The 11,707-nt window shown below is 41.4% G+C and overlaps 1 protein-coding gene across 1 annotated transcript; it reads left to right on the top strand.

Annotated features, from left to right (window-relative positions):
• Nucleotides 1-427: 427 nt before the first annotated feature.
• Nucleotides 428-10,841, top strand: CD28 (CD28 molecule). Its single transcript, XM_009587023.1, has 4 exons — nucleotides 428-541; nucleotides 6,876-7,229; nucleotides 7,534-7,652; nucleotides 10,586-10,841. The coding sequence occupies exons 1-4, from the start codon at nucleotides 487-489 to the stop codon at nucleotides 10,724-10,726; spliced, it is 669 nt and encodes a 222-aa protein (XP_009585318.1). The 5' UTR covers nucleotides 428-486; the 3' UTR covers nucleotides 10,727-10,841.
• Nucleotides 10,842-11,707: the final 866 nt, after the last annotated feature.

The following is an 11,707-nucleotide window of genomic DNA, read 5'->3' as shown; positions in this document are numbered from 1 at the left end:
GGGGCCAGGTTTGGCCACCAGGAACTTGGAAACTGCTGTTTGCTTTTACCGTGATGATGGGAACAGCGTACATCTGTACTCTTGGTAAAGAAACAGTGCTGCACCTCTAGGGAAGTCCATTTCCCCCTGCTAGGAGCAACGCTACGGAGCCCTAAACACAAGCACACATCTTGCATTACAGGGACGAGAGTCCCTGTTTTGAAAGGCAGGCTTCCACTACCTTATAGGCGTTACTGAGCTTTGCAGAGGCAACTTCCTAAGGCTAAAGTCATCAAACAATTTAACTTCCTGCTCAAGCGTTGCCATTACAGTGGTTTCACTTGGCTGTGTATCATGTGCTGCGGAGGGAGGAGGAGAGAAGTTGTGTGAGGAACCAAGGGTGCAGGCTGGCCCCACGGGGAAGGAAGGCTGGTGGCACGGGGCCCTAGGAGACGTGGCAGTGCCTGGAGGGGGTGGGGACAAGGCATCGGGCCCACCATTAGCACCATGCTCCTGGGGATCCTCGTGGTGCTCTGCTTCATCCCCACTGCTGATGTAACAGGTAACAAAACCCCCCCACATTTCAATCCTTTCCACTATTTTTCCTTACTTTGATCATCAGGGGGCAGAAGGTCTAGTATAGCTTTGAATTAATCTTGCACAAATTATTCTGTGTTTGGATGAAAAAGGAGAAACAGAGCATGCTGCTAAGACTGCACATGGATCATCTTGATATAACTAAGAGGCTGATATTTTTCCTGCCACAAGTATCCCTCCAAGATAACACCCAAGAGCTTTCTTTGAATTTGACTTCTCTTTAGATGCATTTGGAAATTGCATGCACAGATAGAAGGGGGTTTATTTCACCTTCTCCCTGGGCTTTACAATTTTTGCTCACAAGTGCCTTCTCTTGGGGGGCAGGAGGGCTGAGCAGAGCTGCTGCCAGTGCCTCTCTTGGGGCAGCCTCTCCACCACCCCCAAGTCTCCTCTGCAAAGCTCCAGGTCCCACCATGGCCTGGCTCGGTGTGATGGGCTGCAGAGCTGAGCCCACCCACATCCTCAGAACTAGCAAATAAAAGGACCAGAAGCAGACTTGCTTACTGAGCTCAAAGATGGGAGGATGGGAATTGCCGAGTTTCTGATTTTTGCATTGTTTAGTAGTTTATTGATACTTACTTAAAAGATATCTTGCTTCTTTCTGAAAAGATCTTCAAGACCAAAAAAATGTCTAGCTGTGATTTTGAAATCCTGAGTCTTAGTGAATCTTTCTGAATCTTCAGTTGTTGTGGCTGAGGGTATTTTGTCTTGGGCTTGTCTTGCTGATGCAGTGTTCGTATGTTCAGAGTTAACACGTCTTTCCAAGGGGTACATCAAAATGCAAAGCAAGGCAAGGGATGATGGCTTTTGCTAGGATAATCTTGAAACAGACAATTTTTCAAACCGCTGGCCTGTGAACTGTTGTTATTGGGTCTTCTCCAAATATCAGTGTTTTGTATTTTACAGGGAATTTACAGACAGGAACAAAAATCTGTTTTCCAGTACAAAACTTTTCACATATAGAACATCTTTAAAGAATTGCTTTTTTTAATATGAGAGATACAATTGAATCTATTTTTTCCTTATTTCTGCCTTATTTTCCTATAATTCTTTTCCTGAGTGAAGGCATTGTAATTTGCATGACACCATAATCTACATTTCTTCAAGAGATCATGGGCTTTTTCCTCCTTGTCCTTTTCCCATGTTTATAATTCTGTGTTTGCAGTATCATAATTATTTCCACAGCGGGCCTCTGGGTTGTCAGAAAAGACACTGATTCCAGGAGGGGATAAGTATCAGCAGTGGGTTAACAGTTTTAAAAACATTTCCATGAGGTGTAAACAGCTTTTAACCAATTCTTTTGAATTGCAACAAAATAAAATAGTGTCTGGTTATCAGACACAGGGGTTATGCCATGACTCTATAGACATTTATAAACTTGCTTTGCATGAAGAACTTGAGTTTCTCCAGTAGTTTCACTGAGACTGTTCAACTGCTTAAAGAGAAGCACATGAGGTCACTTGCTTCTCAGGGCTCTCACCTTTTCCCCATATCTTTCCTCCACTTCTTCTCTTCATTTCAATTGAGATAATTGATTGTTAGTATATGAAAAACATTAAGGCAGGACAAACCCCTGCAGGACTTCCTCAAGCCACAAAGTGTATTATAGGCCTCAGATATTTTGTTTTGGGGAAGACAACAGAATTTGTCCCGTTCTGCTGTTGTTAGACTGTACCAGTGAGTGCTGCAGGTTGAGTTTTAATTTATGGAAAGGGACTTAAAAGATCAGTTTGTTCATTTCCCTTTTGCAGAAACACTAACATTTACAGAGTTTGTCCTCCCCACCTTTTTGTTGGCTAAATAATTACCTTGCTATGGTCTGTCAGAGAGGCAGCTAGATCAAGTGGCCTGTTCCCTGTATTTTGTGAAATAAGTAATATAAATGGGTTCCCACTGCAGCGTACTACAAACGACCTCATCTTTTTACTACCAGCATAACCTTCTGGCTTATGGTCTCTGGGTGTTAAAATCAACCTCTAACCTACTAAGGTTACCCGAATGCAGAAGATGTATGAGGCAAGGTTAGCTGAGATTAGGATGACATCAACGAATTTTTATTTAAAAAAAAAAAAAAAAAAAAAAATCACAAACTGACAAGAAAACCCCCTGTGCTCACACTGGATTTGGTTAAAGCAAGAGTGTCACCTGGGCTTTATGTAGTATTATGCTTCCTGCAGTACTCGCACCAAGGTAGGAAAAATTAGCAGAAAGCGAGTCTATAACAGCTAGAAGGGGCAGATCCGTCCAGCTGCACACAATACACACAGCTGGGTGACCTAAAACCAAAGTAAAAGAGAAAGACCCTTGTACCTGGGAAAGAAGAGTAAAGGTAATTGAACAACAGATCAACAGCAGCAAAAATGGAATAGCTTTGTTTATAACATAGCTGTGTGTCTTTCTGTTTTGATTAAATAAACTCCTTTCAGGTTTTCCCCTATCACCCATGGACTTAAGTGGGCCATTTCTTTACTGTGCTTATAGAAATCCCAACTTATTCCAGATTCCTTGCTCTGGCAAATAGCTCCTTGAAGTCAACTGGCATGGAAAAGAAAGAAAGGAGAGCACAAATATTTTTAGCAGAATATTTTTTCCAATAGCTGATGATGATTCATGGAAAGTTCTGGAAAAAAAACCCTCAAAATAGTTATTTTCCGTACTTTGTCATCTCTATTTCACTTTCTTGGCAAATAAGAAAAAAAGAAAAAAACATCAATAAAGTTTTGCTTGCATCAGGGGTCCGTGATTAGAGAGTCAGTATTTTATGGATGTTATATATGGATGGCCTTTTTTTTTCATGATGCAAAAAACTTCACATGTGATTATTACAAATGTCTAGCATGACAAATAAGGTATAAAAAAGCTTAACAAACATTTAGAGATCTTACACACCATTGCATATAAATCCTGAGAAAGCTTGCAGCCTGTGCACACTGACTTAAATGATTTTATATTTTTAGACTTCCCAGCGTTTTGAAACTGTAGACAATGATTTTTCAAAACTGCCATTTTCTTGGCTGGGTAAGGCCAAGATATAGATATTTATTACTATGCAGCATGACTGAACACAGCTCTGGAAATGGCAATCATAACCCTATTTAGGGGAAAGCATATACTAATGGAAACACATACTAAATGTTTCAGAGTTTCACCATTTTAACAAACCCAAAGCGACACTTACGAGAAAAACTGTCTCTGTGAAGGCAAAAGCAGCCTCAGCCCATGTTTGCTCAGAATGGTCCAGATCCTACTAAGAATATAATCAAATCCTATTCAGATCACAAGTAAGGGATGTTTGGCCTTACTCTGTTTTCCCCGTGAAACTAATACACATTTTGGCATGATCGACTTTCTTCAATTCAAAAACCATCCAAGCCCGGAGGAGGAGGATGACAGCAGGGCCTGTCTTACATGCCTGTGGGGTAAGCCTGCCTTGCCCCTGCTGGCATTGCAGCCCAACCAATTCATGTGGTGCTAATTAGTTCTGATAAATGAAAAACAAAAGATCTCCCTCAATCACTTTAGACTTGAACTAGTAGAGCCACTTTGTGAAAACGGATTTGGGTGCTTAGCTTAAATCATGTAAGAGCAGTCTTCCTCTAATGATCCACAAAAACTTTTTCCCACTACTCAGCCACCCTGCATCCCAACATCAGCAGCATGGGGCTGGATTATCAACACGCAGCCTACATGCCAAGGCAAACAGACTGGACCATAAATCCAAGAGATGGAAATAAGTTGAAGGAACTTATTTTTTTAGGTGGGTGTATCAAAAAAGACTGGTTGCCAATTAGCACAATATCATGACAAGGACATAAATAGTCTAAAGCTGTAGTTAAATAGTGGATCTCAAGGCATGAAGCTATGTACTAAACATCAGGAATCCAGATTAGCTGACAACAGCAAAAGGTGGGGGTAAGTCATTGGGGTCTGCAGATGAAGGTAGTCCCTCAGTGATGAGATTTTCAGTGTTCTTTATCTTTCCTCTGGCCATAGTGAAAATCTGATCAGCCTGAGCAATAAACATCCATTAGTTTTCTGTAAGTACTTGCAGTGAAAAACAGGCAAGCATTTTTCTGAAGTTTAATGCTTCTGCAAGTGTCTGTTCCGGGATGCCTATTTTGGTTGTAAACTCTGAGACAGAAAAGGTCTCTTCTGAAGGTGTATGCAGTCCCTGTGACAATCAGGGTTGTAGTGGTGGGCACTACTGCAGTGCAAATCAGAATAACAACTCTGTCTCAAGTGAGATGTGTAGAATTCTGCTGTGCTAAAGGTAGAACAATTCTACCGCAGACTTGCACATTGCCACTTAGGCCAAAGATCAATTTTCTGGCCAATAAAAATATGATCAAATACCTTGTCTAAAGGGGTGGAATCCAAACTTCACCCCTTACTAGAATGCCTTATAAGCCTACGCAAGAGCTTTTGTCGGAAAATGCTGATTCGATGAAACTGAAATGTTTTGCTGAAATGTCTTCATTTCGATGAAAATCCACCACAGGCAGCACCTCTAGTAGAAACCTCCTTGTTTGTTCTTAATCTGCTGCTCAGTTCCAGGATTCCAAGATCCGTGTCTCTTCCTGCTGGAAAGCCTGGAAAAGCTCATCCTTCATCAAAACAAAAAGTTTCACAGTGTTTCGGTTCCCTGCAAACGTGGGATTTCAGAGCTGTGACAAGCTCTGCTCCACCCTCCATGCTAACTATGTTGAACAAAGAGACACAAGGAGGATGGACTACAATCTTTCTTTGCTAAAGATGAGGCAGTAGAGCATTCCCTGTCTCATGTCTTCCTGCTCTCATGAGAAGAAAGGGCTAGTAGACAAGACTTGCAGTGAGAAAATGAACAACATCAGCAGTTTCATGGGTTGGGCGCTCCAGCCCATGAAACTGGAGAACTTGCTAGCCGTGGGTTGTTTTTACTGCCCACATCCTACCACTAGTGCTGGCCATCTCATGCATCTCTTTGTGTTTACTTTACTCCCTGGATCACGTTCATCCCAAAGGAGTATCCTGCTCAAGAGGTTGGGATACTCCATCTTCTTGTGCAGGTGTGAATACACTAAATGTAGCCATTTGGTCCTAATTATCGTTAAACATGGTGAAATACTTGTTTTCTGGGCATTCTGGATCTGGCCTCCTTCCCTTACTCCATTTCCCTTACTAGCCTTTTTCAAGACTCATCACATGGGTTAAGTAGAAAGAATATAGGTTTTGCAGCAGATTTTGAGGACCAGACATGCAATTGTCATTCTCACAACCACAGCAATTCTCAGGGATCTATAAAAGGCTACTAAGACCTTATATGAGTTGAGCTTGCATGAAGACTTACGCAGTCATATACACACACAAAAGGGCTGTCCTCAGTTCTGGCAAGTTTCTAGCAAGTTCCTCCCTTCCTCTTACTTATGGATCATCATTTGAAAAGTAGGGCCTCATTTCTACAGGATGATTTTTCTTGGAAGAAGTTGTCTTTCTGCATAGTCCTTGCAGTGTTTCATTGTTTGGCAGATGGTAGCACAGAGGTCTACATGTCAGAAAACATTTCCTGTTTATGTATCAGTCCGGTCAATTCAAATTGAATTATACCTTCACGTGACATGTTTTTTTGCAGGCCATTCAAGTGCTAAGTGCCAATGTGGTGTCAAATTAGTCAGCTCCTGAGTCCTTTGAGAGATTAAGAATCTACTACAGCTGCTAGCTAGACAAATTACTTATTTTACACTAAAATGATAGCAGTTCATGCTTTTAGTGTGCATCGTCCAAGGTCCAAACCCTTGAAATGGTTGAGAAAATTCCACCTGCAAACTCTTCAAGTCTGTCCTTGGATTAAAACCTAATGTATAAATAATAGTCTCTTATCTGACTGCTAAATTAAGCATTTAATTCACAGTATTTTCACTCCATGATGTCCCCTGGGAAACTGCTTGCTAAGGAAAGGATAGACTAAGGTGGCTTTATATATACACACACACACATGCAGAGTGGCCTTCTGAACCCTGATGTTAAATCTTAATCACATGGGCCGCTTTCCGTACTAGTGTTCTGACTCTGAAGAAAAATACTCTTGACCTCACAGTCTCTCCTAGTGACTATGTAATTATTTATATAGAGGGGTATTGCTGCAACAAGAGCTCCTGTGAGAAATCGCTTCTGCAGCTTGGTGGTTATGCACTCCCTAGTAGGGAATGTCAGCAGGGGAGAGGAGATATGGAGAAGAGTTGCACAGGAGGATGTGCGGTTCTGAAGTCTCATACTGTATTTTATAAACAAGTGTTTTTCTCACTTTCTCCCCTCTCTTCCAGAAAACAAGATTTTAGTGGCTCAGCGTCCTTTGCTCATTGTAGCTAACAAAACTGCAACTCTAGTCTGCAACTACACATACAATGGAACAGGGAAGGAATTTCGAGCTTCCCTGCACAAAGGAACAGACAGTGCAGTTGAAGTTTGCTTTATTTCATGGAACACAACCAAAATCAGCAGTAATTCAAATAAAGAATTCAACTGCCAGGGGATTCATGATAAAGACAAAGTCATCTTCAATCTTTGGAATATGAGTGCCAACCAAACTGACATCTACTTCTGCAAAATTGAGGCCATGTATCCACCCCCATATGTCTACAATGAGAAGAGCAATGGGACTGTCATTCACGTGAAAGGTAAGCTGGGCAATATCTGTAGGCAAGTATCCTCCCTATACAGACTCCTTACATGATGGCTTGAGGCAGTTTGTTTCATTCAAAAAAAAGAAGGGAGGGGTAAAAAAGAAGGGAGGGGCAAAAAAGAAGAGGCAAAAGAAGTCAGGTTGCTTGGTAAGACTACATTCCTGTTCCTGATGTCCTGAAGAAGACATCTTAAAATGATGATTAATACAAATGGCACATTGGAACAAAGAGTAAATATGCAGAGAACAGGGTTTTTGCTTTCATGTACTTAAAGTCGTCTTTGTTCTTTTCCTTAAAGAGACACCCATCCAAACACAAGAACCTCAGTCTGCAATCCTTTTGTGGATTATGGTGGCAGTGACTGGAGTTCTTGCTTTCTACAGTACGCTAATAACTGGAGTTTTTATTAACTACTGGGTAAGAAACGACTATTTTCCTTTTCTCTGTATGCTCTTTGTCCCTAGTTCATTTCTCAGGCTATAATTGCCATGTTTATCACAAACTCACTGATATCCCTCACTTCAGGATCACAGTGCTTCTTCACCCCAGCTATGCACACCCGTGCTACACCCCAAAAGAGTTGAAACACCAAATGCCCTCCAGATGGGCAGTCAGACCTCTGCAGTAGAGTCCTAAAGCAAACAGTAATGCCATAGTGTTGGCAGTGCCCTGCACACCAGCAGTACTGGGACACTGTCTCTAGCTCTGCCAATCGTCCCTGTAAGGGAAATCTAGCACTACAAGCATTCCTGGCAAAACCCTTTGAGACTATACTGACAGAAGGAGCTCACCTACAGTAAAACAATCTTTATGAAACCCTCAGTCGGCCCAAAACCATCTGCACTGATGTCTTGTGCCTACCCAGCAATTCTCTCAAGTACCCCCTATTTCTGGCAGCTTGACTGCAAGGGAATAGGAGCACCGGGATCTCAGTAGTCCCTTGTCTACTTCTGTACATTAACCCTAAGAAAATTGAGACAATCTTATGGCTCATTATTTTTGCTTTCTAATCTCTCTGGAGAGTTGGCTGACCCAGGTCACATACAGTTCTGCCTGCTGGAGTAAAGAGGAAGTGAGGCATGATGCAGAGGCAGCAGAAGATCATCTTCCTAGACAAGTCTTAGGATCGTGATCTCCTAGAGCCGATTTACACTACTTACTTCACGTGGGAAAGACTTGAACAATGACCATAGAGAGCTCTGTTCCTTGTACTCTGCCTTTCCCCTGTATCTTTGTCATTAAATAGCGATTTTCAATACATTACGAGATAGCCTAGTCCCTGACAGGTTAAATGTTGCATGTATACAGAAAGCCACTCTCACTGGTAGCTGAAGCTTGAGATCTGTTAAGTGTTTCACAAAAACACACTTGCTCAATATATGGCTATTTCTAATGGAAAACAATCAAATGGGGCATTGCCATAGGAAAACGCAAAGGCAGGTTAAGTGGTCCTTCTTTGTGCCTTATTGTAGAGGACTCCTAGGAAAGCTGAGAGGATTACAGCAAACAGCTGCTGGTGTTACAGTGCTGTGCTACAGTGGCTGTGCCCTGATGAGATACTGTAGCTTCAAATCCATCATTTACAATCTGAACAATTTTCTCTCTACTATATTCGTTTGGTACCTAATGGCTAAGTACTTTGCTACTAACATGTCTGCCCCCAGCAAGACTAACAAGGCTGCATTGCGATGTGTGCTGTTTGCTGCACCAGTTTTTACCTGTTGTTATCACTGCTGGTGGTATTCTCCTGATAATACCTACTCTGAATGTGGATGTATTTAGAGTGTCGCTGAATGTAAATGCTGCCTGGAAGACATTGTGAATTGTAAAAAAAGGTCCTAAAGTATGATACTTGACAGCCATGGCAAGCCTGTTTCACTTGAGTTCCTGAAAGCAGCTAAAGATTTGTCTATTTTCATACAGTTCTGCCTTCCCTGGAGGAAAACTTCTTTCCTCTCCAAAAGAAGCAGTCTTTGATCCTGTAATAGTCCAGCATTCACTCAGGCTAGCAAAATGTTTTTCTCCCATACAAAATTACTTCTCAGGTGAATTAAAAATCCTATATTACAGAGATGAACACATATAGGTAAAGCTTTTGTATCTAATGATTTACATGCATTGACTGCATTGCATGGCTTAAGCAGTACGTAACTTACATTCAACACCTTGCGTATATATAACATTAATATAAAAAAGCTTAAAATGTTTCATAGTAACTGCCCCACTCTGCATAGACAGCATAATTCAGCCATCAGATTTTCTAATGCAAACCTCCTCCAATTCCACAGCATCACAAGTATATTGCAGTATACACAAATATTTATGTACATAAGAAGGAAATTTCGGTAAAAAGGAGATTGCAAAAGAAGGTACGATCAGTGTTTAGGAAAAAGCATGAAAGCACTGTACCTAGCCCCTGATCAATAAGTCTTAAGCTATGCAAAACCACCAACCTTATGCACAGCCTGCAGCAGTCAGAGCTTCAAATGCTGCTGTGGCTACAAACTTCCTTTGTGATTATAGGCAAATTATTTCACCTGCCTTCTGCTACTCTTATTTCTGAAAGAGACCACGCCTCCCTTGTCTCACAGGGGCATTATAAGGCAGGAATTCAACAGTGGAAATGAGATTTTTGAGGCCCAGATAGTGAGACAGATAAAAGATTAACGCCAGCTCTGATTCTTTCGCCCCTTGAAGGAAGGCTCAGAACAACATACACATTGTGTGTTACTGCTCTAAATGGTAGGCAAACCATGATACACATAGCCTGGGCTGATTTTTCCTGCTCTTATTCTGTTTGAGTTAAGCTAATTTCTTTTTTTCCTCCTAATAAATGAAGACAGCTTTCACTGCTTAGACTGTGTTCCTTCTGCTGAGTCATTCCACAGCTGAGAATTGATGGTGAGAGGCATCAGTTTGTATCCTTGGTATGCAGCATTCCTTTACCTGGAGAACTAACACTGTAAATCTCTCAGCAGATAACTGGAGACTTACATTCAGGTTGGGCAAATTCCATAGATTATTTTAAGAGAACATGTGTTCTAATTCTTCTGTAAATGTATTTAAACCTGACGCTGCCTTATAAATATGCCTGCTTCCCTGAACCAGGACCTAGGGCCAGAACTGTCAGCAGTTAATATGAGAGTTGGGTAAGACAATTTGCTAATTCAAAGAAGGAAAAATTAATCAAATCCATTATTAACTTGTCTCAGGTCTTATTAACAGTCAAAACCCCTCTGCTCAAAGGATCCCTGTTCCCTTTGTTCTTCTTCCTTTTTGAATGTTCACCCCAGGCGGGACAGACTGATTGCAGAAATGTTTTCACACTTCTCTTCCCCCTTCTCCCACAGCAAAAATCCAGAAAGAGTATGTACCATCAGAGTGACTACATGAACATGACTCCCCGGCATCCACCATACCCAAAGAACAAGGGTTATCCATCCTATGCACCAACACGAGACTACACTGCATATCGGTCCTGGCAGCCGTGATATCCGTGATATGACCCACCAGTAGCCTCTTGTGCTTCTAGGCAGTCACTTGCTCTTGGACATGGAAGGACAGCCTCTCATTTTCTCATCATGTTTGTTGTTATTGATCATGGATACCTACACCATAGCAACTATTGGCTAAATTTTGATATAATATACTAAAAGAACAAACAAACAAACAAACATAAAAAGGGAGGGGGGGAAGTAAAAAAGGATTGTTCTTAATGACGGTTGAAAATGAGTTACAACTTGTGTTGAGGGTTGTCAGTGGGTAAGACAGAAATATGGCATCAGACCTCAGAGCTGGTCTCCTCCTAACACTTGTGGTTTTGCTCAGCTGTTGAGAGAACCAGAACTTCTGACCTTTCCCAATAACTGCTGCCTTAGATTTAACCCTTAATTTCCTTTCCTGTATGTCTAATCCTCAGAAACCCTTGTTGCTGTAAATTTGGCAAAATGTAAAAAAAAAGAATCTTTTCTTCCCTACAACACCAGGGCACAGTTTGAAGTTCAAAACACGTGCTTGAAAGAAACGAAAAGTCAGCCAGAAGACATCCAAGCTATTAAGCTATGGCACAAATGGGCCGCCAGGACAATCAAGCTGATGAAAACTACTAAACCTTCAACATGTGAGTCCTTAGGTTGGACACTTTGTAAATGCTCATAAGGCCATTTGAAGTCATGACCAAGCAAATCCACAAAGTAAGAAAGTAATCAACCTGAAGACAAAATCAAGACAAGCAGGAGAGGAAGAAAGTTCTGTTGTCATCATGAAGAACCCCATTTCTGTTTTGTTTGCCTCCTACAGTGAGGGAACACAAAGTCATATGGAAAGCATTAGATGACACACAAGTCAGATTTTGAGGAGAGCTTTACTTTCATTTTTGAATTTTTGTTTCTATCCAAAAGGCATTCTGCTGAGTCCTCCTGAAAATTCATGCACATCTTCTGGCACCTAGGTTGTAGCTCTTTCAAAAATGT

Source organism: Fulmarus glacialis, unplaced genomic scaffold (genome assembly GCF_000690835.1).
Source record: "Fulmarus glacialis isolate BGI_N327 unplaced genomic scaffold, ASM69083v1 scaffold15151, whole genome shotgun sequence".
NCBI lineage: Eukaryota > Metazoa > Chordata > Aves > Procellariiformes > Procellariidae > Fulmarus > Fulmarus glacialis.
Note: the sequence above shows the minus strand (reverse complement) of the source record. Positions and strands in the feature narration are given on the sequence as shown.

What these genes read in the sequence shown, in the direction of transcription:
- CD28 (XM_009587023.1), top strand. Translation starts at nt 487, where the DNA reads ATGCTCCTGGGGATCCTCGTGGTGCTCTGCTTCATCCCCACTGCTGAT. An exon ending in CCCCACTGCTGATGTAACAG is followed by an intron (nt 542 to 6,875) that starts GTAACAAAACCC and finishes CCTCTCTTCCAG; the next exon opens with AAAACAAGATTTTAGTGGCT. An exon ending in GAGTTTTTATTAACTACTGG is followed by an intron (nt 7,653 to 10,585) that starts GTAAGAAACGAC and finishes CTTCTCCCACAG; the next exon opens with CAAAAATCCAGAAAGAGTAT.